The sequence below is a fragment of the Lithobates pipiens genome, unplaced genomic scaffold (genome assembly GCF_037356315.1).
Source record: "Lithobates pipiens isolate NorthernLeopardFrog02 unplaced genomic scaffold, aLitPip1_a1.2 Scaffold_30, whole genome shotgun sequence".
Taxonomy (NCBI): domain Eukaryota; kingdom Metazoa; phylum Chordata; class Amphibia; order Anura; family Ranidae; genus Lithobates; species Lithobates pipiens.
The window spans coordinates 136,685,993-136,709,171 of NW_027507791.1; the positions used below are offsets into that span (position 1 = coordinate 136,685,993).

General features: G+C 45.1%; 1 protein-coding gene across 6 annotated transcripts in view; it reads left to right on the forward strand.

Annotated features, from left to right (window-relative positions):
• The window catches only part of LOC143943247 (protein-L-isoaspartate(D-aspartate) O-methyltransferase-like), a 325,651-nt gene extending 304,072 nt beyond the window's left edge, over positions 1-21,579 (forward strand). For all 6 annotated transcript variants that reach the window (XM_077464889.1, XM_077464891.1, XM_077464885.1 and 3 more), the window contains 2 exons: positions 15,553-15,722; positions 20,640-21,579. In XM_077464889.1, coding sequence (XP_077321015.1) covers positions 15,553-15,722; positions 20,640-20,652 — 183 coding nt within the window. In that variant the 3' untranslated portion in view covers positions 20,653-21,579. The remainder of the gene's footprint in view (positions 1-15,552; positions 15,723-20,639) is intronic.
• Positions 21,580-23,179: the final 1,600 nt, after the last annotated feature.

Below are 23,179 nucleotides of genomic sequence, written 5' to 3' on the forward strand. Positions count from 1 at the left end.
CCTTCACACTTCTCCGGGAGGCCTACCAATCTTATATTGTCCCTTCGGAGTCTGTTTTCCATTTCGTCCAATTTCCCTTCATATTTACCCATCTGTATTTTTAGATCTTTATCCTCTTGGTTTAGTGGGTACACCTCATCTTCCATCTGAGAAAGTCTACCTTCTGCTGCTGTTATTCTGTCAGCCGTTATCTGAAGTTCCTGCCGCATAAAGGCCAGCTCTTCTTTAATACTTCTTGTTTGTTCACATAGCTCTAACAATGACTGTTTACAAACGTTAACAGCCCCCAAGACCTTCAGCGTCGGTTCTTCTTCACCATCTATTGAGGGTACCTGCATGGGATTTATATCAGATCTTCCAGTTGCTCCCGCGTTTTTGTTATTTGTATGTTTTACGCCTGCTTGTGTCAATTGCCCTTGACTCTTTCTATCCATTGGAGGTTTCACTTGACTCCCCTGTCCCCCCTTAGTTGGCGTATTATCGGGAGTATGGGCATGGGCATATTTTTCCAACTTGGCCGCTGCGGATATCCCAGCTGTTGTTGCAGTAAACTGGGGGTCTTTTTCCTTATCTTTGTCCTTGGCTGATCTCAGTAATTGTGCCCCAACATTTTCCTGCCTGGCATGCTCCTCCCCTCTCCTCCTTGCAGACATAGTTCAAATCCGCAAGTGTCCCGCAGGAACTCCCCTGCGGGACTTTTTTTAAAAAAAAAGGGCTTTTTTTTAAAAAAAAAAAAAGAGGAAGGGGGGGGGTAAATTTCCCTGGGCCAAGGCAAGACCAAAAAAAATTTCCCCAGCCAGTTTCAGCTACTCCACAGCTACTCCAGAACTTAGGAACAGACCAGTACCTTCCTTTACTTCTCTTCACCCCCTTTTTTTTTTCACCAGTTATAAGAGGCAGGCAACGGCTAAATTTCCAAATATATATATATTTCTTTTTTTCTTGTTGTAACACTTTTCCCAAGGGTGATACAGCACAGTGATGATCACAACAGCTCCCCTCTTACTTCTCCTTTAATTCAGTTCAAAAAAGAGCAGTGGTGGGGGATCTGACATAAAAATAGAATAAAATGTCTCTCCACAGTCCCTGCATAATACTATAACTATGCCTTTAAATGTCTTCGCTGTACCTGGCAGTGGCTGTGACTCTTTCCCAGTCTCAGTGCTGTAGCTCCTCTCTCGCGCGGGTCTCATGGGGGTTCACCTCCAGGAGCTAAGAATCCTCTCCTCTGTCCTCCGTCCTCCACACGCCGTCATCGGAGTGCTCGAGGGACTCCACCGCTTCGCCACAATCCACCTCTCTCGCCAGGCACTGGTCTCCGCTGGGCTCCACAGATCCCCCAGGTACTCCAAACCCCGTCTGTGCTTCTCCGCTGGGGAAATCGAGTAGGGGGTGCCGCGCACGCCGCTGATACAGGCTTACATCAGCGTGCAGTGAGAGCACACATCTCTCTCACTCCTCACACCATACTGCCACCGCCATCACCATCCGGTCACGCCCCTCAGACAATCTACTTTTAATAGATCATTCAGTCTGAGGTCTAAACCAGAGTGTGATCACAGCTGTAAACTACCTGGAATCTCTGCGTTGGATACTCAGCCTAGAAAAATCCTCCTTAAAACCATCAAGGAGATTACAGCACTTGGGGCTGATCATAGATACCATACAGGAGAAGTTATTCTTACCCCAGACAAGAATCAGTTCCATTATAGGACTAGTTCAACTTGTCAAAACAAAGAAAAATCCTTCCATTCGGCTGTGCATGAGATTGTTAGGGAAAATGGCGGCCTTCGAGGCCGTCCCTTATGTGCAGTTCCACCCAAGACTACTACAAAACACCATCCTGTCGGTCTGGAACAAAAAGATTCAGGCTTTAGATTTTCCAATACGTTTGGCTCCCGGCATACTTCAGAGCCTAAATTGGTGGTTGATATCCAGCAACCTCCAAAAGGGGAAATCTTTTATGCCAGTATCCTGGAAAGTGGTGACAACAGATGCCAGCCTTCTAGGCTGGGGAGCAGTCCTGGGAGAAGATTCTGTCCAGGGGAGATGGTCCAAGTCAGAAAGGACCTTGCCTATCAACATTTTGGAGATTCGGGTAGTTCGTCTGGCCCTAGAATCTTGGCCCTTGTACACACGGTCGGAGATTCCGACGGAATTTTTCCTATTGGACCGTTTTGACGTATATTCTGACTGTGTGTGGTCTGTATCGGACTGTTTCCGTCGGAATATCCGACGGACCAACTTTTCCAACTTGCCGGTAACATTTTTAGACAAAATGCTCCGATCGGACATATTCCGATCATGTGTAGCCTACTCCGACGGACAAAGTGCCACGCATGCTCAGATCAAATTCCTAGACCAAAGCTATTGGCTACTAGCCTGAACGTAGTCCCGTCGTAACGAAATAACGTCATCATGTTATGTACAATCGGATTTTCCGACAACTGAGTCCAACCACGTGTATGCAACATCACTTCCGGACCTCTTCAAGAATTAATCCGTCGGAATAACTCAGATGGATTTGGTTGTCGGAATCTCCGACCGTGTGTACGGGGGCTTGGACGGTCAGGCTATGGGATTGTCCTGTCAGGATTCAATCCGACAATGCCACGGCTGTGGCTTACATCAATCACCAGGGGGCACGAGAATATGGTTTTCCACAAGGATAAGGTGGTGTTCCGTCCGCGACCTTCTTTTCTTCCAAAGGTGGTTTCGGCTTTTCATATCAATGAGGACATTGTGCTACCATCCCTGTGTCCTCAGCCGACACATCCTAAGGAGGTGGCCCTCCATTCCCTGGACGTGGTCCGAGGCCTAAGGCCCCTTTCACACTGGGGCAGTGCGGGCGTCGGTGGTCAAGCGGTGATATATTTAGCGGCACTTTACCGTCGGTATAGCCGCGCTGCCCCATTGATTTCAATGGGTAGGAATGGTGTATACACTGCTCCTTCACCGCTCAAAAGTTGCTGCTAGCAGGACTTTTTTCACCGTCATTCTAGCGCACCGCTCCAGTGTGAAATCCCTCGGCTTTCACACTGGAGTGAAAGGGGCTGTTTTTTTTTCAGGCACTATACAGGCGCTATTTTTAGTGCTGTAGCACCTGAAAAGGGCCCCAGTGTGAAAGGGGCCTTAAGGTATATCTGTCTGCCACGGCTCCCTTCCGGAAGTCAGACTCTCTGTTCGTTTCAGTGGCTGGTCCGAAAAAAGGGCTGACAGTCACGTTGACCACCATTTCAGGGTGAATCAGACAGATTGTGGTCCAGGCTTACGCCTTGAAGGGGCAGGTGCCCCACTTTCCTGTCACAGCCCATTCCACCAGGGCAATTGGGACCTCCTGGGCTTTCCGACATCAAGTGTCTGTCTACCAGGTGTGTCAGCGGCAACTTGGTCATCCGTTCACACTTTCTCAAAGTTCTACAAAGTTGATGTGTGTGCATCTTCAGATGCTTGTTTTGGCCGCAAAGTTTTGCAGGCAGCCGTGTAATCATTGCAATTTACACTCTTTCTTCGTGTTAGAGAAAGTTGCATTTTGATTGTAAACGCATTCTGATGCATACGTTGGCCGCAAGTTCTGATGCGTCCGCTTCGGACGGAAACTCCTCCGCTGAGGAACGCCTCTGGCTGTGGGTGAAGTATTGTTTGCTGTTTCCACCCTCGTTCTGACACTGCTTAGGGATGTCCCTACGGTCAAGATTTAATGGAGCTGTGTCCGTCAATGAACGAAAGAGAAAATAGGATTTTTGTACTCATAAAATTCTTTTCTCTGGAGTTCATTGACAGACACAGCACCCACTCCTCCTAATATTTTCCGTCATACTGCTTGTTGACGTACTGAGCTGCAGGAAGCAGGCTGAGGGGTTATAGCCAGAGGGACCACCCCTTCGGCGGAACTGTACAGTTCTGTTGTTTTCACATGCATTACATGTTCTGCCTAGTCCTCTCTGAAGGTAGCGTGATAACCGTACGGTCAAGATTTTATGGAGCTGTGTCCATCAATGAACTCCAGAGAAAAGGATTTTACGATGAGTACCAAAATCCTATTTTTTCAACCATGTAACCTACTACTATGTAAAAAAAAGTGGTTGTTAAACAATCCGGACGGCAGGCAGAAGCTTAGTTGATAAACAGGCTAGGGTCAGTTAGGTGGAAGGCAGAAACGTGGTGGATAAACAATGCAGGCAGTGGCATAGTCAATAAACTGGCCAGGGTCAGTTCAGGTGGGCAGCAGTGGCAATGTTTGGTTGAGGCAGCAGTCAAAAGATCAGCACAGATGTTAAAAACGAGGAAATATGCGCTAATATTTTAGTGACAAGTGAAAACTTCAAATGCAGTTTCTGATTAAATAGGCCCGGTTGGAAGGGGGACAATGGAAACTGGTCTCTCTTTAAACTTCCTCTCTTCTGCATACCCAACATCTTTTTTGATGTCTTCAGTCTGCTTCTGTTGGTGGAATAATCTCAGGGAAATGGCACTCATGAAATCTGCTCACAGAATCAAAGTGAAGGTTTTCAGGGGGTGATCTTTGCTGGTAGATGATGTGATGATTTCTTCTATAAATTTGAGGAAAGTGGTGGGTCTTTCCATGGATTTGGTGTAGGTTATAAAAAAAATTTGTAGAAAGCCCTTTCTGTTTTTTCGGGTGATACCGCAGGCCAAGGTTTTCTCAAAGTACAAGTGGTGGAAAAGGTGCAGACTGGTATAACAATTATCTAGATAGATGTGATAACCTTTTTGGAAAAGTGGAAGACCAGGTCCCAGACATTTTTTCCACTTGTGCCAATGTAGGTTGGGCACTCAGGGGTCTTGAGCTGGCTATATTTTCCTTCATGAACATCCCGTGGCTCCTTCACAAAGCTTTTAGAGCTTTACTCTATATCTGGCCCTTTTGCTTGGAATGTATTGCTTGATTCCCAGCTGGCCAGCGAGATGTACAATGGACTCATCCACACATGTTTTGGTCAGAGACATAAAGTTCAGCAAATCTCTGGGGAAAAAAAGATTAAGAAGTTGGCAAATTTTTTATAATTTGTCATATTTGGGATGATCTCGGGAGAGAAAAGGATTTTACGGTGAGTACCAAAATCCTATTTTTTCAACATGTAACCTACTACTATGTAAAAAAAAAGTGGTTGTTAAACAATCCGGAAGGCAGGCAGAAGCTTAGTTGATAAACAGGCTAGGGTCAGTTAAGGTGGAAGGCAGAAACGTGGTGGATAAACAATGCAGGCAGTGGAATAGTCAATAAACAGGCCAGGGTCAGTTCAGGTGGAAAGCAGTGGAAATGTTTGGTTGAGGCAGCAGGCAAAGGATCAGCACAGATGTTGAAAACGAGGAAATGGCAGGAAATATGCGCTAATATTTTAGCGACAAGTGAAAACTTCAAATGCAGTTTCTGATTAAATAGGCCCGGTTGGGGGGGGGGGGGGCAATGGAAACTGGTCTCTCTTTAAACTTCCTCTCTTCTGCATACCCAACATCTTTTTTGATGTCTTCAGTCTGCTTCTGTTGGTGAAAAAAATTAAGAAGTGGGCAAATTTTTTATAATTTGTCATAGTTGGGATGATCTCGGGAGAGCACTGGGTATTGTCACTGAAATTAAGGAATCGCATGATCTCATAGCATGACCTGGGCATTACAGCAGAATAAATGGGCATGTGATGGATGGGGTGGGTGGACCATTAAGCATGTCCTTTATTTTTCTTCTTTTTTTGTAAGGTCCATGTTAATGGTGAGGACCAAAAATAACTTGAACTCCTCCAGGGTAGGACATCTCCACTCAAACGGACGGGCATAGGATGAACTGGGGTTGGTAGCACTATATTTATGGGCAAAAAGATTGGCCTGGTCCACAATAAACTGAAGTAAGCTGTCGGGTAGAATTCAATTTAAAAAAATCTATTTCTGAAAATTTTTCAGTGTTGGCCTGAACACCTGGCTGTGTGGTGAAAAGGGAATACTTGCTGATCCTGAGTTGGAAGGCAGCCATAATGGGTTCGCCAGGATGTCTGAGAGATATGTTTGAGCCCAGATTTTTGGGGTCTGATTTGATTTGGTCGCTGATCCACTACTTTCTATGGGTCCATACACCGAATCAGGATGGGATAGTGAGAGCGCCCAACTGCTCTTATCTGTCATATTAAGGATTTGAAACGCCTCCTCACTAGTATAAACTCTTTTGGACATGGCTGGCTCTGGTGACACTGGGACAGGTAGACTGCTGATGATGGCTGTGTGATGATTACTCTGCTGATGGGCCACTGTAGGACTTGTACTCTGCTGATGGACGGCTATATGACGGGTATACTGCTGATGGCGGCACTGATAGGAAATGTGCGACAGGTGCACTGCTGTCAGTGCACCCTTCGTCCATCGGTGCCAATCAGTGCACTTGTCACCCATCAGCAGTGTTACTGACGTCCATCAGTGTACCTGTCGTTAATCAGCAGTGTACCTGTCGCCCCTTGTCCCAAATGCAGTGATGGGCGGCAGGTACCCTGTTCATAGGCGACAGGTGCACTGCTGATTGATGACAGGTACACTGATGGGCATCAGTAACACTGCTGATGGATGAAGGGTGCACTGATGGGCACTGACGGGCGGCACTAATACTGCTGATGGATGACAATGTACACTGATGGGTGGCACGGATGGGTGACAGTAACATTGCTGATGGGGGACAGGTACACTGAAGGGGGATAGTAATACTGCTGATGGGTGACAGTAAAACAGCTGATTGGCAGATGGGCGATGTGACAGGTGCTCTTTACTGTGGGTGTTGTGCAGTACACTGTATTCCACTCAGATCGGTAACTCACTCTTCTCCTTACACTGGATAGGGGTGTGAAAAGAAGAAGCCAGTAACAGTGAGTCACCGGTCTTTGTTTACTTTTGCGATCAGCTGTAATTGGACACAGCCGATCATGTGGTAAAAAGCCACTGTCATTGACTCTTTACCCTGATCAGTGATGCGCTCTGTCATAGGGACACAGTGCACCATTGATTGTCACACTGCATGCCTCTAGCGAAAGTGGTCCCACCCGACCACCATGTCACCTTTAGGTGGCGGGAACCAGGTAAAGACCAGTAGATGACCATGTACTTTGTACATTACCCATTCTTGCACGCCATTACCTACTCATGAGCCATGCACGCTATACATTATACGCTTCTGCACTATGTACATTACCTGCACCTAACACCCACACTCTATATGTAGGCTTAATTTTTAAGCTCTTACCCTTGTTAAAACGTTTTTGTCACACCCACGGGTCATCTCATAATTGTCTTTTGGGTGCCCAAGAGAGGGCCCTTTCATGATTTCAAACAGCGGCCCTACAGTGATTCATCATCGGCTGTGTCTGGGAGACACAGCGGGTGTCAGATTATGCTGCAGCTGGTACATTCTGGGGAGGATGTCATGTGGCATCCACCCAGAACAGTGAATGTCCCACCTGGCCTATAGACAAATGACATCCGGGGCAGGATATTCACTGTTCTGAGTGGACATAACAGCAGTTAAGGGCCGGTACGCAATGAATCACATGGGAACACATTCAAGTTCCTGTGCGATTCAAGTGCAGTGCGTTTTTAGCCCATTCATTTTAACCACTTGCTTACTCGGCACTTATACCCCCTTCCTGCCCAGGCCAATTTTCAGCTTTGTCGCACTTTGAATGGCAATTGCACGGTCATGCAACACTATACCCAAATTAATTTTTTATTGTTTTTTTTTTTTCACACAAATAGAGCTTTCTATTGGTGGTATTGTATCACTATTGAGTTTTGCTAAAGAAACAAAAAAAAGCCTGAAAATTGTGAAAGAAAATTAAAATTCACATTTTGTTATTTTCCTAATGCCGTGTACACGATCGCATTTTCCATCTGAAAAAACTTGGATGGTTTTTCCAATGGAATTCCGCTCAAGCTTGGCCTGCATACACACGGTCACACAAAAGCGAACTTTCGACCGCCAAGAACGCGGTGACATACAACACTATGACAAGCCGAATTTTGCACGTCAGAATTGCTACAGATGATTGAAATTTCTGATCAGAACTTTTTTGACCGAAAAATTGAGAACCTGCTCTCAATCTTTTGCTGGTGGGAATTCTGCCAACAAAAGTCAGATGGAGCATACACACGGTCGGAATTTCCTACCAAAAGCTCATATCAGACTTTTGCTGGCTGAATTTCCGATCATGTGTGCGGGGCATAAGAGGTAATTTTTCTCCTTCACTGATGTGTGCTAACGAGGTGGCACTGATGGGCATGGATAGGCGGCACTGGTAGGTACAGATGAAGCTGTACTGATGAGCCTGCACTGAAGGAAACCAATAGGTGGCACTGGTAGGCAGCATTGATAGGTGGCACTGATGGGCACTGATTGGCAGCACTAGTGGGCATGGATAGGTTGCATTAATGGGTAATGATAGGTGGCACCGCTAAGCACTAATTAGCAGCATTGGCAGGCACAAATTGGGGCCGATGTCCCTGTAACAGAAGCCGGTTACCGGCTTTCTTTTATTCACCTCGCGGTTTACTTCTGTGATCAGTTTTTTTAAGTGCATGCGCTACTTTTGGTATTGTGTGCAATTTTAGTCCATTAACCAGGCGGAAAGTGGTTAATGGGCTAAAATTGCACTGCACAACACCAAAAGTAGTGCATGCACTGCTTTAAAAAAATGCACTTGAAAAAACTCTTGCAGCTGGATCACATACTTTTGTACCATGCGATCTGGTGCAGGCAAACACACTGCATTTTTGACCTGCATTTGGCGTGTCATTAAATTAATACTGACACGCACTGCAGATCGCAAGTGTGGTGCGTTTTGAAGATGGCGCAGAACCGGGGTTTCCCACACCACATTTTGGTGTAATCTGGCCTTCAGTTTACTGGGCTGAAACCCTTCACAGATGAGCAACAGTTTACCTAAAAGGTAAACATAGGAGTTCTGTCTGTACATCAGTGTATGGATTATGTATAGCAGTTCCCTCTCCGCAGTAGCGGATTCATTTTACTGATATTGGGGGTGTGCGCAGGACTCAACATATACTTTGTATACCGTGCAGAAGTTTCCTTCATAATATTTCCTCTTTTGGTTGTTTTTAGCTTATAGTGTAAGGCCGCGTACACACGGGCGGACTGTTCGCCCAACCTTGTCCGCTGAACAGTGTTTGGGCGGACAGTCCGCTCGTGTGTGGGCTTTCAGCGGACAGTTTCAGCGGACAGTTGGACGGACAAAGTCTTTCGGAAATTCCGAAAAACTGTCCGCTGAAACTGTGTTTGAGCGAACAGTCCGCCCGTGTGTGGGCCTGTCCGCTGTACTTTCGAAATGAGCGGACTGTTCCCGCTCGGAAAGTCCGCCCATTTCGAGCGCGTGTACAGGTAGGCGGGGCCCGCGAGGGAGACGTCGCGGGCTCCGCCGCCTGGAATGGGCTTAAAGGGGAACCCCAACGCCGAAAAAAATCGGCGTGGGGGTTCCCCCCAAGTCCACACCAGACCCTTGTCCGAGCACGCTACCCGGCCGGCCAGGAAAGGGGGGCGAGCGAGCGCGCCCCCCCTCCTGAGCCGTACCAGGCCGCGTGCCCTCAACATGGGGGGGTGCCTTGGGGAAGGGGGGGCCGCGCGGCCCCCCCACCCCAAAGCACCTTGTCCCCATGTTGATGAGGACAAGGGCCTCTTCCCGACAACCCTGGCCGTTGGTTGTCGGGGTCTGCGGGCGGGGGGCTTATCGGAATCCGGGAGCCCCCTTTAAGAAGGGGGCCCCCGGATACCGGCCCCCCACCCTATGTGAATGAGTATGGGGTACAATGTACCCCTACCCATTCACCTGTGAAATAAAGTACAAAAAAAACACAACACGGGAAAAAGTATTTTATTGCACAGCTCCGGGGGTCTTCCGTCTTCGGGGGTCTTCTCGCCGGACTCCTCCGCTATGTGTGTGTAGCTCTTTTACTAGCGGAGGAGTCCGGCTTTCTTCCTCCCCGCCGCCGGCCTCTTCTCCCGACTTCGGGGGTCTTGTCCCCCTCTTCGGTTCTTCTGCCGGGCCACCGCGCCTGGTCCGGTGGCCCGGTCTTCTGTCGCCGTCTTCCGTTCTTCTGTCGCCGCCTTCGGTTCTTCTGCCGGGCCACCGCGCCTTCTTGTAGCTCTTTTACAGGCGGTGGCCCGGTCTTCTGTCGCCGCTGTCGTCGCCGCCGCCGCCGCCTTCCGTTCTTCTTGTTCTTCTTCTTGTTCTTCTCCTGGAGATGTTGACTCGACGATCTCTCCGGCCGGAATGCCAGAGCCGCGCTGTGCGGTCACTTATATAGTGACAATGGGGCGGTGTCACATGGTATATGTCACATGGGTTGGTCACATGGTGACCCCGCCCCCTTACGATGTCATAGTCCCCATGTGACATCAACCCATGTGACCAACCCATGTGACATATACCATGTGACACCGCCCCATTGTCACTATATAAGTGGCAGCGGAGCGTGTCCCTGGCATTCCGGCCGGAGAGATCGTCGAGTCAACATCTCCAGGAGAAGAACAAGAAGAACAAGAACAAGAAGAAGAACAAGAACGGAAGGCGGCGACGGCGACAGAAGACCGGGCCACCGCCTGTAAAAGAGCTACAAGAAGGCGCGGTGGCCCGGCAGAAGAACCGAAGGCGGCGACAGAAGAACGGAAGACGGCGACAGAAGACCGGGCCACCGGACCAGGCGCGGTGGCCCGGCAGAAGAACCGAAGAGGGGGACAAGACCCCCGAAGTCGGGAGAAGAGGCCGGCGGCGGGGAGGAAGAAAGCCGGACTCCTCCGCTAGTAAAAGAGCTACACACACATAGCGGAGGAGTCCGGCGAGAAGACCCCCGAAGACGGAAGACCCCCGGAGCTGTGCAATAAAATACTTTTTCCCCTGTGTTGTGTTTTTTTTTGTACTTTATTTCACAGGTGAATGGGTAGGGGTACATTGTACCCCATACTCATTCACATAGGGTGGGGGGCCGGTATCCGGGGGCCCCCTTCTTAAAGGGGGCTCCCGGATTCCGATAAGCCCCCCGCCCGCAGACCCCGACAACCAACGGCCAGGGTTGTCGGGAAGAGGCCCTTGTCCTCATCAACATGGGGACAAGGTGCTTTGGGGTGGGGGGGCCGCGCGGCCCCCCCTTCCCCAAGGCACCCCCCCATGTTGAGGGCACGCGGCCTGGTACGGCTCAGGAGGGGGGGCGCGCTCGCTCGCCCCCCTTTCCTGGCCGGCCGGGTAGCGTGCTCGGACAAGGGTCTGGTGTGGACTTGGGGGGAACCCCCACGCCGATTTTTTTCGGCGTTGGGGTTCCCCTTTAAGCCCATTCCAGGCGGCGGAGCCCGCGACGTCTCCTTCGCGGGCCCCGCCTACCTGTACACGCGCTCGAAATGGGCGGATTTGCCTCCTCCTTACGTGGGCGAGTCCGTTCATTTCAAAAGTTGAGCGAACTGTTTGCCCAACCTTGTTCGTCAAACAGTCCGCTCGTGTGTGGGCAAGTCCGCTCATGCAAATTTTGAGCGGACTGTTTGCCCAAACTGTTTGACGAACAAGGTTGGGCAAACAGTCCGCGCGTGTGTATGCGGCCTTAGGCTATTTTCTCTATTGGCCAGGTGTTCTTTAACTCTCCTAGCTGAAGTTTCTTAAAGAGGCTCTTCAGTCATATATTAACCACTTCAATACTGGCCACTTTTACCCCCTTCCTGCCATGCCTTTCAGCGCTGTCGCATTTTGAATGACCCTTGCTTGGTCACGCAACACTGTGCCCATAAGAAATTTTTATCATATTGTTTTTTTCACACAAATGGAGCTTTCTTTTGATGGTATGTAATCGCCACTGGGTTTTTTATTTATCTTCTAAATACATTTTTTTTTAAAAGTGTTTTTCTTTGTTTCTATTATAAAATTTTGCAACTAAATAATATTTCTTCAGAAGTTTAGTTTAAAATGTATTCTGCTACACTTGTTTGGTGAAAATAACTCAAATCTGTATATATTTTTTAGTATGTAGGAAAGTTAGAGTCCACAAACTATGGTACAGTATATCTGAATATTAAACAATTCTAATCAGCCTATCTCATTTTTTGGGGCCCGAAAATGCCAGGACAGTACAAATACCCCCAAATTACTCCTTTTTGGACGTTCAGTAAGGGGCTTGGCAAGTTTTTTTAAGTTGACATTTTTTGTCACTGTTTTCTGAAAAATGTAATAAGATGAAGAATATTCACAATTTTCTTTTTATTGTATTTTTTTTACATACTGTCACCACTGCAGTACAGCGTTATCATGTAACAGGTGTGGTGATGATCAGAGACACTGACTCTGGCAGTATGTAAACAAAAAAAACATTTTATATATATATATATATATATATATATATATATATATATATATAAAATAGTTTTTTACTAACACTATACTGCTCTGGTTAAGTAATCTGTTTTTTTTTTTTTTCCACATTATGATTATTTCATTGAATTTCATTGGTATATGCAACCATTTTTACTGATTGAAACTGATTCATTCAGTGTCTTTTTTTTGTGACTGGTCAAAGCTAATCACATGGTACAGATGGACTGTGCTTGGCTCTGTTTGTACCATGTGATCACTTTGACCAATCATAGCTAGCAACACAGTTGTATACAATGGATGACATGAAAGGAAGCAATCCATTGTTTACAACTGTCATGATTTACTGTGATTGGTCACAGTGATGACATGATTGGCAGTGGGTCGGTACAGTGATCAGTCATCATCTGTGTCCGGTGGATAGTGCTGGTGACAGATCACGCCGCTGCGCTGCTACGCGAGATGCACATTCTGGAACAACAACATAGGATGTCCTCTCAGAACAACCGTAATCCCACACTTCTGTCAATTTACTATAGGCTGGGTGGGAAGGTGTTAAAAAAGTTGCCAGCTGCAAAAACCTCTCCCAGAATCCAGTGGTGTCCTCACCCAGCCAGTTTCTTCACCAGGCTTCGGTCCACGGAGCCGACATGCTAACCGCGGGCAGTCAGCTGTGACTTCTTGCGGCTTCACAGCTGGCTGCTCACTACACTTGCGTGAGCCTTGCTGTGCAATGTGATAGGTCATGTCCCAGAAGGCTACATGGGGAGGAGGGGCCAATCTTGCGCTCAGATCTGACCAGAAGTGGGGCTACCTTTCAAAAAGAGGTACACGACCCCCCCCCCCCCCAAAAAAAAAAAACTGAAGAAGGAGGGAGGAGCGGTTCTTCCCCTTTTGGGTGACGTTCCACTTTTAGGCTTTTTTCAAAAGATAACAAATCTGCAGAATTTGTACAGCCACCTACAATGATTTGTAAAGTCCATTTGGTATTATCAAAGTTTATAATAAAAGGAAGATCGGACTTTAAATTGGGCTATTGATTTGTGGGGGTGAGATAATTAGAAAACATATTTAATTGGCATATTGAGTCTGACAATACATAACAATGATGCACATAGTAGAAAAGGTTTAATGTGTACACACACACACACACACACGGTGTTGACTTCATGAATACATTGCATATACATATCAAAGGGATGGCATATAAAATGTACAAGATTTAACATGGATAAAATTAATTATTGCAAATTTATATGTGTACACATCATCTAAATGGCACTATGCAGTATAATCAATGGTAAGAAACACAGTATAATCATTTGGTTGTAAATATTGAGTAGGTTCCTATCAGTAGGCATGAGAATGCATCCAATAAGCCTGACGCGGTACTTATATAATAACACTCTTCAGGGGCAGATGCATGCAAAAGACAACAAAACATGAGTAGATCGGTATGATCAAACGTTATACCACTCAATGGGGAGGATGTGTACAAGAGAAAAGGGAGAGAGTTAATCAACCCTCTGAGTACTTGCATCATGATAAGTCTGGAAAATGGGGGACAAGGAATCAGAGGCTGTCCAGGAGCTGTGGAAGGAGCCTGCAGGAGAGGGACTGGGTGCACAGAACATCATCCCCAAAGAAAACAAAAGGCAGAAATCCAGATAGTGGTACGAGTGAGCTGCATGTCTAAAATTTTATATACTGTACATATATTAGGTGTACTATAAATATTCTATATTGTGGGAAGTAGCTAGAGCCCAATGCCAAAGTGCAGGTGGTCAAGTGAATGTGAAAAAAAGTGTGAAGAGAGAAAAAAAGATCAGAGATGAAAAAGGGAGAAACAAAAGAAAATAAAGAAGGGAAAAGGAAAAAGAAAAGAAAGAGAGAGAAAGAAAACGAACAGAGAAAAAAAAAGGGAAGACCATGAGACAGGTATAGATGGGGGAAAAAAAAAAACATGTAATTAAATGTTTAGGATATAAAAAAGTAAGTGGCATGTAGTGTGCAGTGTGCACAGGGAGGTGTTGCCAAAAGGACTGGCTAGCACAAAGTGAGGATGTTGAATACACTCAGCACACACCCACAGGCTCCTCCCAACATCACACAGGTACAGGAAGAGAAGCGTCTATGCCCGAGCAGCAGCTGCTGCCCATGGAGGCTGATGACATCCTCCTCCATATGGTGACACCAGATGGAAAAATCACATCAGTGCCAGGAAGCCCTATGGGGACATTGTGTGCATGGCGTGGAAGTGATGCCGATTTGCGATAGAGGCAGGTCCACCCAATCCCCTGCATCACTCAGTGCACAAATGGGAGGGGAGGCGCCAGCACCCCAAATCGCAGCTCCTGGACAAAGGACAAAAACAGGAACAGCACATCAAATCCCAGCCCCACAATAAACCAGACCCACACCGTTGGTACAATGCAAAGTGTGACATAGAAATTCATGTCAATGGTGCCGTTGTGGCCATGGTGTATGGACCCCATATTTTGGTACATTAACACCCAGGACATTATCAAAGTTTAACTCTGGTGCAGCTGTTGTATCATATTAAAAATGTCTGCATTTCCAAAGTTTTAGGGCATATTCACTGGACGTCACACTAATTCATTTTCTAAAATTCCATTTAGGCCTTGTTCAGATGGACTGCAGGACTTGCCTCCCCTCTGAAAAATGGATCCACAACAGATCGCTTTTCAGTGGCAGTTGACAGGTGGCTGAGGGGCAATATATCTCCACCTACCCCCTCCAACCCTTTTACATAATTTTATAAAATGCTTAGCTGCTGTGCTGCAACTGCTTGCATTGCCCTCCCATGCAGGGCAGTAGTTGCAGCTGGGCTGTATTCAAATAAATGGGTATTGTTCAGTGATGGTACTGCCTAATGTAATGGGGGGTTATTTTTGCAGTGGCCATGAAGCAAAACATTGCAGCCTTGCCATTTTTTCAGACCTAAATAGCTGCATGTCTTTTAGGTGGGTGGTCGAAGGTCAGTAAAACTGCACCCAACCACCTGTTTTTACCACCCTCATGGCCACCTGTGTGAATGAGCCCCTGGGAATGTACATATCCTGGTTAATATAAAACAAAAAAAGATTGCTGTGCCCAATTATATATATAAACTACAGACTATTCTACATTGATATTCTTTCATTTGAAGTACTTAACTGTTGTTTTTGTTTGGCAGCTGCTGAATGAGTTGAAGCCAGGAGGAAGACTGGTCCTACCTGTGGGTCCAGAAGGTGGAAGTCAGTTTCTGGAACAGTATGACAAGGATAGTGATGGGAACATAACAAGAGTTCGCTTAATGGGTGTCATGTATGTTCCCCTAACAGACAAAAAGAGACAATGGCCACTGTAAGAAAATTGATAAAAAGTTCTACAAACATACAATGCAGTAACTTTAACTAGAAATTGTCAGATGTTCTGATAGATCCTAACCAGGAAAAGCTGAAATTTGGTTGCCATTGTTAAGTCTATTATTGCTTTTTTGCAATTATTAAATAAAAGCAAAAAATATATATTTATTTTTTATTTATAATAAATAAATAAAAATAAATAAAAAATATAGTAAGATAAATATATATTCAGTATCTCACAAAATTGAGTCCACCCCTCATATTTTTGTAAATATTTTGTTATATCTTTTCATGTGACAACACTGAAGAAATTACACTTTTCTACAATGTAAAGTGATGGTACAGCTTGTATAACAGTGTAAATTTGCTGTCCCCTCAAAATAACTCAACACAGCCATTAATGTCTAAACCGCTGGCAACAAAAGGGAGTACACCCCTAAGTGAAAATGTGCAAATCGGGCCCAATTAGCCATTTTCATTCCCCGGTGTCATGTGACTCATCAGTGTTACAAGGTCTCAGGTGTGTTAAATTTTGTGTTATTGCTCTCAATCTCTCATACTGGACACTGGAAGTTCAACATGGCACCTCATGGCAAAGAACTCTCTGAGGATCTGAAAAAAGAATTGTTGCTCTACATAAAGATGACCTAGGCTATAAGAAGATTGGCAAGACGCTGAAACTGAGCTGCAGCACAGTGGCCAAGACCATACAGCGGTTTAACAGCAAAGGTTCCACTCAGAACACGCCTCACCATGGTCGACCAAAGAAGTTGAGTGCACGTGCTCAGCGTCATATACAGAGGTTGTCTTTGGGAACTAGACGTTTAAGTACTGCCAGCATTGCTGTAGAGGTTGAAGGGGTCGGAAGTCAGACTGTCAGTGCTCAGATCATACGCTGCACACTGCATCAAATTGGTCTGCATGGCTGTCGTCTCAGAAGGAAGCCTCTTCTAAAGATGATGCACAAGAAAGCCCATTTGCTGAAGACAAGCAGACTAAGGACATGGATTACTGGAACCATGTCCTGTGGCCTGATGAGACCAAGATAAACTTATTTGTTTTAGATGTGTGTGACAAGTGTGTTTTGCTTACAGTCAAGCATGGTGGTAGGAGTATCATTGCCTGGGGCTGCATGAGTGCTACCGGCACTGGGGAGCTACAGTTCATTGAGAAAACCATGAATGCCAACATGTACTGTGACATACTGAAGCAGACCATGATCCCCTCCCTTTGGAGACTGGGTCGCAGGGCAGTATTCCAACATAACGACCCCAAGCATGCCACCAAGATGGCCACTTCCTTCCTAATAGGGATGCACCGAAATTTCGGCCGCCGAAACACATCGGCCGAAAATGCCTCAAAAAAACGGGCGATAATTGAGCCGAAAATGGGGCGGGGCCTGGGGCGTAACTCCGCCCCGCCCCTGGTGCCTCCCATGATGGGGTGAATAGCGCAGGACTGATGCAGCCAGCGATGCCCCTCTGCAGTGAAGAGAGCCGTCTGGTTGAATAGAGCGCCGGGAACATCACAGCTTTAATTTCAATAGCTGTGTGTTCCCCGTCACGCGCCGTCACACACAGTCCCTCCCCCTTGTCCGGGGTTACTTTGATAGACAGATCACCTGTCCAGATTGGACGGGTGAACTGTCTATCAAAGTGCCTGGACAAGGGGGAGGGGCTGTGTGTGACGGCACGTGACGGGGAACACACAGCTATTGAAATTAAAGCTGTGATGTTCCCGGCGCTTTATTCAACCAGACGGCTCTCTTCACTGCAGAGGGGCATAGCTGGCTGCATCACAGGGGGCAACACTGGCTGCATCACAGGGGGCAACATTGGCTGCACTTATCTCTTTTATCAGGTTGCCAGTCTCTGACCACCTCCTGTACCGTGTCGCCAGTCTCTGACCACCTCCTGTACCGTGTCGCCAGTCTCTGACCACCTCCTGTACCGTGTCCCCAGTCTCTGACCATCTCCTGTACCGTGTCCCCAGTCTCTGACCATCTCCTGTACCGTGTCCCCAGTCTCTGACCATCTCCTGTACCATGTTCTCTGTCTCTGACCACCTCCTGTACCATGTCCTCAGCCTCTGACCACCTCCTGTACCATGTCCCCAGCCTCTGACCACCTCCTGTACCATGTCCCCAGCATCTGACCACCTCCTGTACCATGTCCCCAGCCTCTGACCACCTCCTGTACCATGCCCCCAGCCTCTGACCACCTCCTGTACCATGCCCCCAGTCTCTGACCACCTCCTGTACCATGTCCCCAGTCTCTGACCACCTCCTGTACCATGTCCCCAGTCTCTGACCACCTCCTGTACCATGTCCCCAGTCTCTGACCACCTCCTGTACCATGTCCCCAGTCTCTGACCACCTCCTGTACCATGTCCGCAGTCTCTGACCACCTCCTGTACCACGTCCCCAGTCTCTGACCACCTCCTGTACCATGTCCCCAGTCTCTGACCACCTCCTGTACCATGTCCCCAGTCTCTGACCACCTCCTGTACCATGTCCCCAGACTCTGACCACCTCCTGTACCATGTCCCCAGCCTCTGACCACCTCCTGTACCATGTCCCCAGCCTCTGACCACCTCCTGTACCATGTCCCCAGCCTCTGACCACCTTCTGTACCATGTCCCCAGTCCCTGGCCATCTCCTGTATAAAAATATTTTTTGAAAACAGTCATTTTCGGTATCGGTGCTGCTTCGGTTTCGGTTTTCGGCCTAGTGTATTTTTCATTTTCGGTATCGGTTTCGGCACCAAAAAACCCATTCGGTGCATCCCTTCTTCCTAATGAAGGTGAGGCAACAGTGATGGACAGGCCAAAAATGTCTCCAGACCTAAAACCGATTGAGCATCTGTGGGGCATCCTCAAATGGAAGGTGCAGGAGCGCAAGGTCTCTAACATCCACCAGCTCCGTGATGTCGTCATCGAGGAGTGGAAGAGGACTCCAGTGGCAACCTGTGAAGCTCTGATGAACTCAATGCCCAAGAGGGTTAAGGCAGTTCTGAAAAATATTGGTGGCCACGCAAAAAAATGTGACACTTTCGGCCTAATTTGGACATTTTCACTTAGGGGTGTACTCACTTTTGTTGCCAGTGGTTTAGACATTAATAGCTGTGTGTTGAGTTATTTTGAGGAGACAGCAAATTTACACTGTTAAACAATCTGTACACTCACTACTTTACATTTGTAGCAAAGTGTCATTTCTTCAGGGTTATCACATGAAAAGATATAACAAAATATTTACCAAAATGTGAGGGCTGTACTCACTTTTATGAGATACTGTGTATGTGTGTGTAATTTATATATATATAATTTATGTTCTGTATTTGAAAATAAATATTATGCTTGCTTGATTCAACTTCTCTGAATTGAGGATTAAAAGAGTTTACTTTGTTTATCTTGCCGAGTTTTCATTCATTCAAAGGACATATTTCCAAAGCCCAACCTATGTTTTGTCTGTGTTCATATTATTACATGTTCTCTTTTGCAGATTATAAATGATTCATAGACCGTCTATTTAGAGAAACACATTTGCCCACAATCGGATTCTAGCTGTCATTCCTCCTGTGCAGATTCAACTAATGAAGTTAAAGGCTAACTCCTCCTTTTCCAACATATTACATGTTACAGCTGTATTTAGCATGTAACATGTTGCTAAATAACACAACCCCATATCCATAGATCGCTAAAAAAATAATAAAACGCACATTTTTGTTTCTACAAAAACACAAGCATTTATACATTTCGGGACAATTCACACCAGTACGTTGATCTGCGTTTTAGAGCAACTGTAAAACACATCTCAGTTGAAGACATCTAAAAAAAACAATTTCCAATGTGTCCTATTCACACCATAACGCTGCACATGCATGTCAAAATGTATGTGAACGGACGTACGCGTGTGTTAAAACGCAACTAAAATGGATGTAAATGTAAATGCATTTTCCATAAACTTTAGTGCAAGTCAGTGTGAATTGGCCATTAATATACTGGATCTCATGACCAAGTTGCCTTTTACTTTAGCCCATTTTTCTATAAATCAAAAAACATGACAACACAACTGAGCAAAAAAATTAAGAAATATGATTTCAGCGGCTTCTGTTTATATCAATAACTGTGTTGTGTACAGCAGAGTGTTCAAATGTTTAGAACTTTTCCCTTACAATGGTAGTCATTGGTTTTCTTTCCCACTAGGGACAGTAAACCTCATCAAAATTTGTTTGGTCAAGCACTGAGCAGCTGAATTTTGACCAGGGTGTGGGCTCCCCTGCTTGACTCAAGTTGAACAAACAATAGGTTGGAAAATGTTCCATCAATCAGAGACTGCAGTCAATCAGCTGCAGCTTCTGATCAATATATTCTGTCAGCTGTGGGTGCCTCTGTCAAAATGTAATGTCCCGGCAGAGAGGATTGACTCCTACACCTTGTTTATGTTGACGGAAGAGTCTGTATGGCCAATTTTAGGTGAATGGAGTTTGTATTTAACTAGTAGCAGTTAGTCCCATTCAATTGGACGTGTTTTTTGATATTTTGTAGCTTTTCTAAGCAATAGGCTTGAAGAAGCTATGAAACTTTTTTAACATTGCCAAACAAATCCAGCTGAATGTGACTAACTGCCACCCGCTATGCCATGACCTGGGTAAGTAGGTTTGTATATGATTTCTGTGCTTTCATGGGTCTCTTCCCAAAAACATATTGTTAAGCTTGGTATTTAATTCAGTGTGCATATTGCATTGATGAGTATGATGGTGATTGTAAGCTCTTTCTGAGCGGAACATGGGTTTGGTTCTATTGAAATATGTAATATGTTGTCACAAGATCAATGCAGAAAATTAACAATCCATTTTTTTAAATTACACATTTAAGTTGTTAGTCATCTTAAATATGTTTTTTCCTTCTTCTATAGGAATGAGCTTTGAATATTGCTTGGTAACCTCCAGGATAACAAATTGATGAAAAGAGTATTTTTGACATGTGGTTTCAAGATGGTACAAAGATATGTCTCAGGAGAAAACGCTAAAGCCCTTGCTAAGAAATACAGCAGGGCTGCATCATTTCCACATTTATAAAACTGTTGATACAACTCGATAAAATTAAAAGTGTAAGAATTCAGTAATTTGAAAACATATATAAAAATAGAAATGACCCTTTTGTTTAAAAACTAATTCCCAAGCCAAAGATGGTCTGCTTGGGTAAACTGTATGTTTGTATACATTAATAGCATGGGTAACGTACATGAAAAGGATTAATTTATCATAAATATATGAAAATGCGAAATTTTCTGGCTTGATTAAGACTTTGACAGATTTATTAAATTAGTTTAGCAGAGCAGATAACAGGTCTTAAAGGCAGATGTGCACATACTATATGTGTACATGAATTCTAATCTCAGATGGGGGTCTCTGGGATTTTTAGGGTTTATAGAAAACTATATAGAAGCAGCAACTTGTATATAAGCAGCAATTTGTTAATAACAACATCTTTTGGGGTGTATTAAGAAACATATTTTGCAATATTAATGGTGTCATATATTTACAACGCTTAAGAAACACCATGCTACCTTGCATGTAAAGTTATGTATAGTATGCCAAATAGCCTTTGATATGAAATTATTCTGCTTATTAAATCCCATTCTGCTGGTTACTGCATCAAATCATTTTTCATTAAAAGCAGTAGTCCTGACATGCATGGTAGAGAGACAGTTTGGACATGTAGTGAGCTCATTGTTCAGATGCGATTACTATATGGGTATTGAAACCGTTCTCACACAATTAGCTCTATTCAATAAAATGCCTTTAGTAATCACTTTTCTAATCTGTATAACAATTAAAATTGCTTTTCATTCATTCTCTTACCTAGCAATCATCCTTTGTTTTAAATGACAGTCAAGTTTGAACTTGGCTACTGGGTTATGGGTATGTGATTTTCTAAACTGAACTGCATCGCAGGACCTTTCAACGCCTCAAGAATAATGCTGGTGACACACATGGCCTCTTTAACCACATTAACTTTTAAATCTTTCCCATTCAATGCCAGTCTTACACATTACAATCTAACTGAACAATTTCGTAAATGTACCCATAACTATGTAGTGTGAGGGCCTACCTGATTGGATATAAGGTCCTCTCACAACATAGTTTTGTTAAATTTAAAAGGGGATAATACAGGGGGGTTGATTTACTAAATCTGTAAAGTGTAAAATCTGGTGTACATATAGTTGCATAGTAGGCGAGGTTGAAAAAAAAGACACAAGTCCATCAAGTCCAACCTATGCTGATGGCCAATCGGCTTCTAACTTCAGCTTGTTCACTTTCACAAGCTTTGGCAGAAAAAAAACTGGAAGCTGATTGGTTTCTATGCAGAGCTGCACCAGATGTTGCAATCTCCAGTTTTGGTAAATCAACCCCAATGTGTGTTGAAAACTTCAATGCTCAGTTACTTCTGATGCCAGTGAAAACAAAAGTTGTGGGGGGGCAACAATTGAGCTAACACATATGCGATAGATGGTACAATCTTATTTAGATATGCATACAATGCATTCATTTTATATCCAGTCAGGTCCACGTACTACCTAGTTGTTTTTGGCAAATCTAAAGGAATCTATACAGTTAGATTGTAAGTTATTTGGCTTAGTAGGCTTAGTAGTGACTCATATCTTAACTCATATTCCCACTGTCACCACTCTGAGATCTAATGGGATTAAAAAAGGAGAAATACAATGGCCAGAAATCACAAGCAAAAATGCATGTCTATAAAATGGCAGAACGGGAAAGAGCCAATTACACTGTATGTTAGGGCTCATTCAAATCTATGCACTGCTGTGCAATAATGAATGTGCATTATACCGCATATGTTAAGTTGCATTTCATTAAGCCAGTCCAATTGTTTGAATGGGCTGCCAGCACACCACAACGTAGAGAAAATCGGACCTGCGCCATTTTTTTGTTGTGGTGTGCTGCAATGCAGGTGCATTGACTAAGTGTCCATTCAAAATGAATGATGCTGTGGTACGTTCCTTGTAGTAATGTGCATGGTTTACCACACATTACCAAAATGCATAGCTCTGAATGGGTCCTTAAAATTATTGAAAGTACATATTTGCTTGCTGGAATTTTGATAAAGTTGGTAAATTTGACTAAATGGAGTCAAAAACTGGAGATTATAAACGGGAGTCTTTTAACCTGTAACATCTAAATTTTCCAGTTAGTAATAATATTGTAACTGGGATAATGAGTGCTAGCATGGTTGAAGGGGTTGTGCAGTGCACAGTGTGGTGCAGGTATACAGTAAAGGAGCAACAGCTGCAGGATTAATACCGCTGTGACAGATGTGAGTAGGTTGCCATTCTGAAAGCTCACACTAGAGATCTGGAGGAGCAAATTACAACACTGGGCAGAACTGACAACCTTGAAAGGGGTCTTCTGCTCACTGAGCAGGTGGTTAATG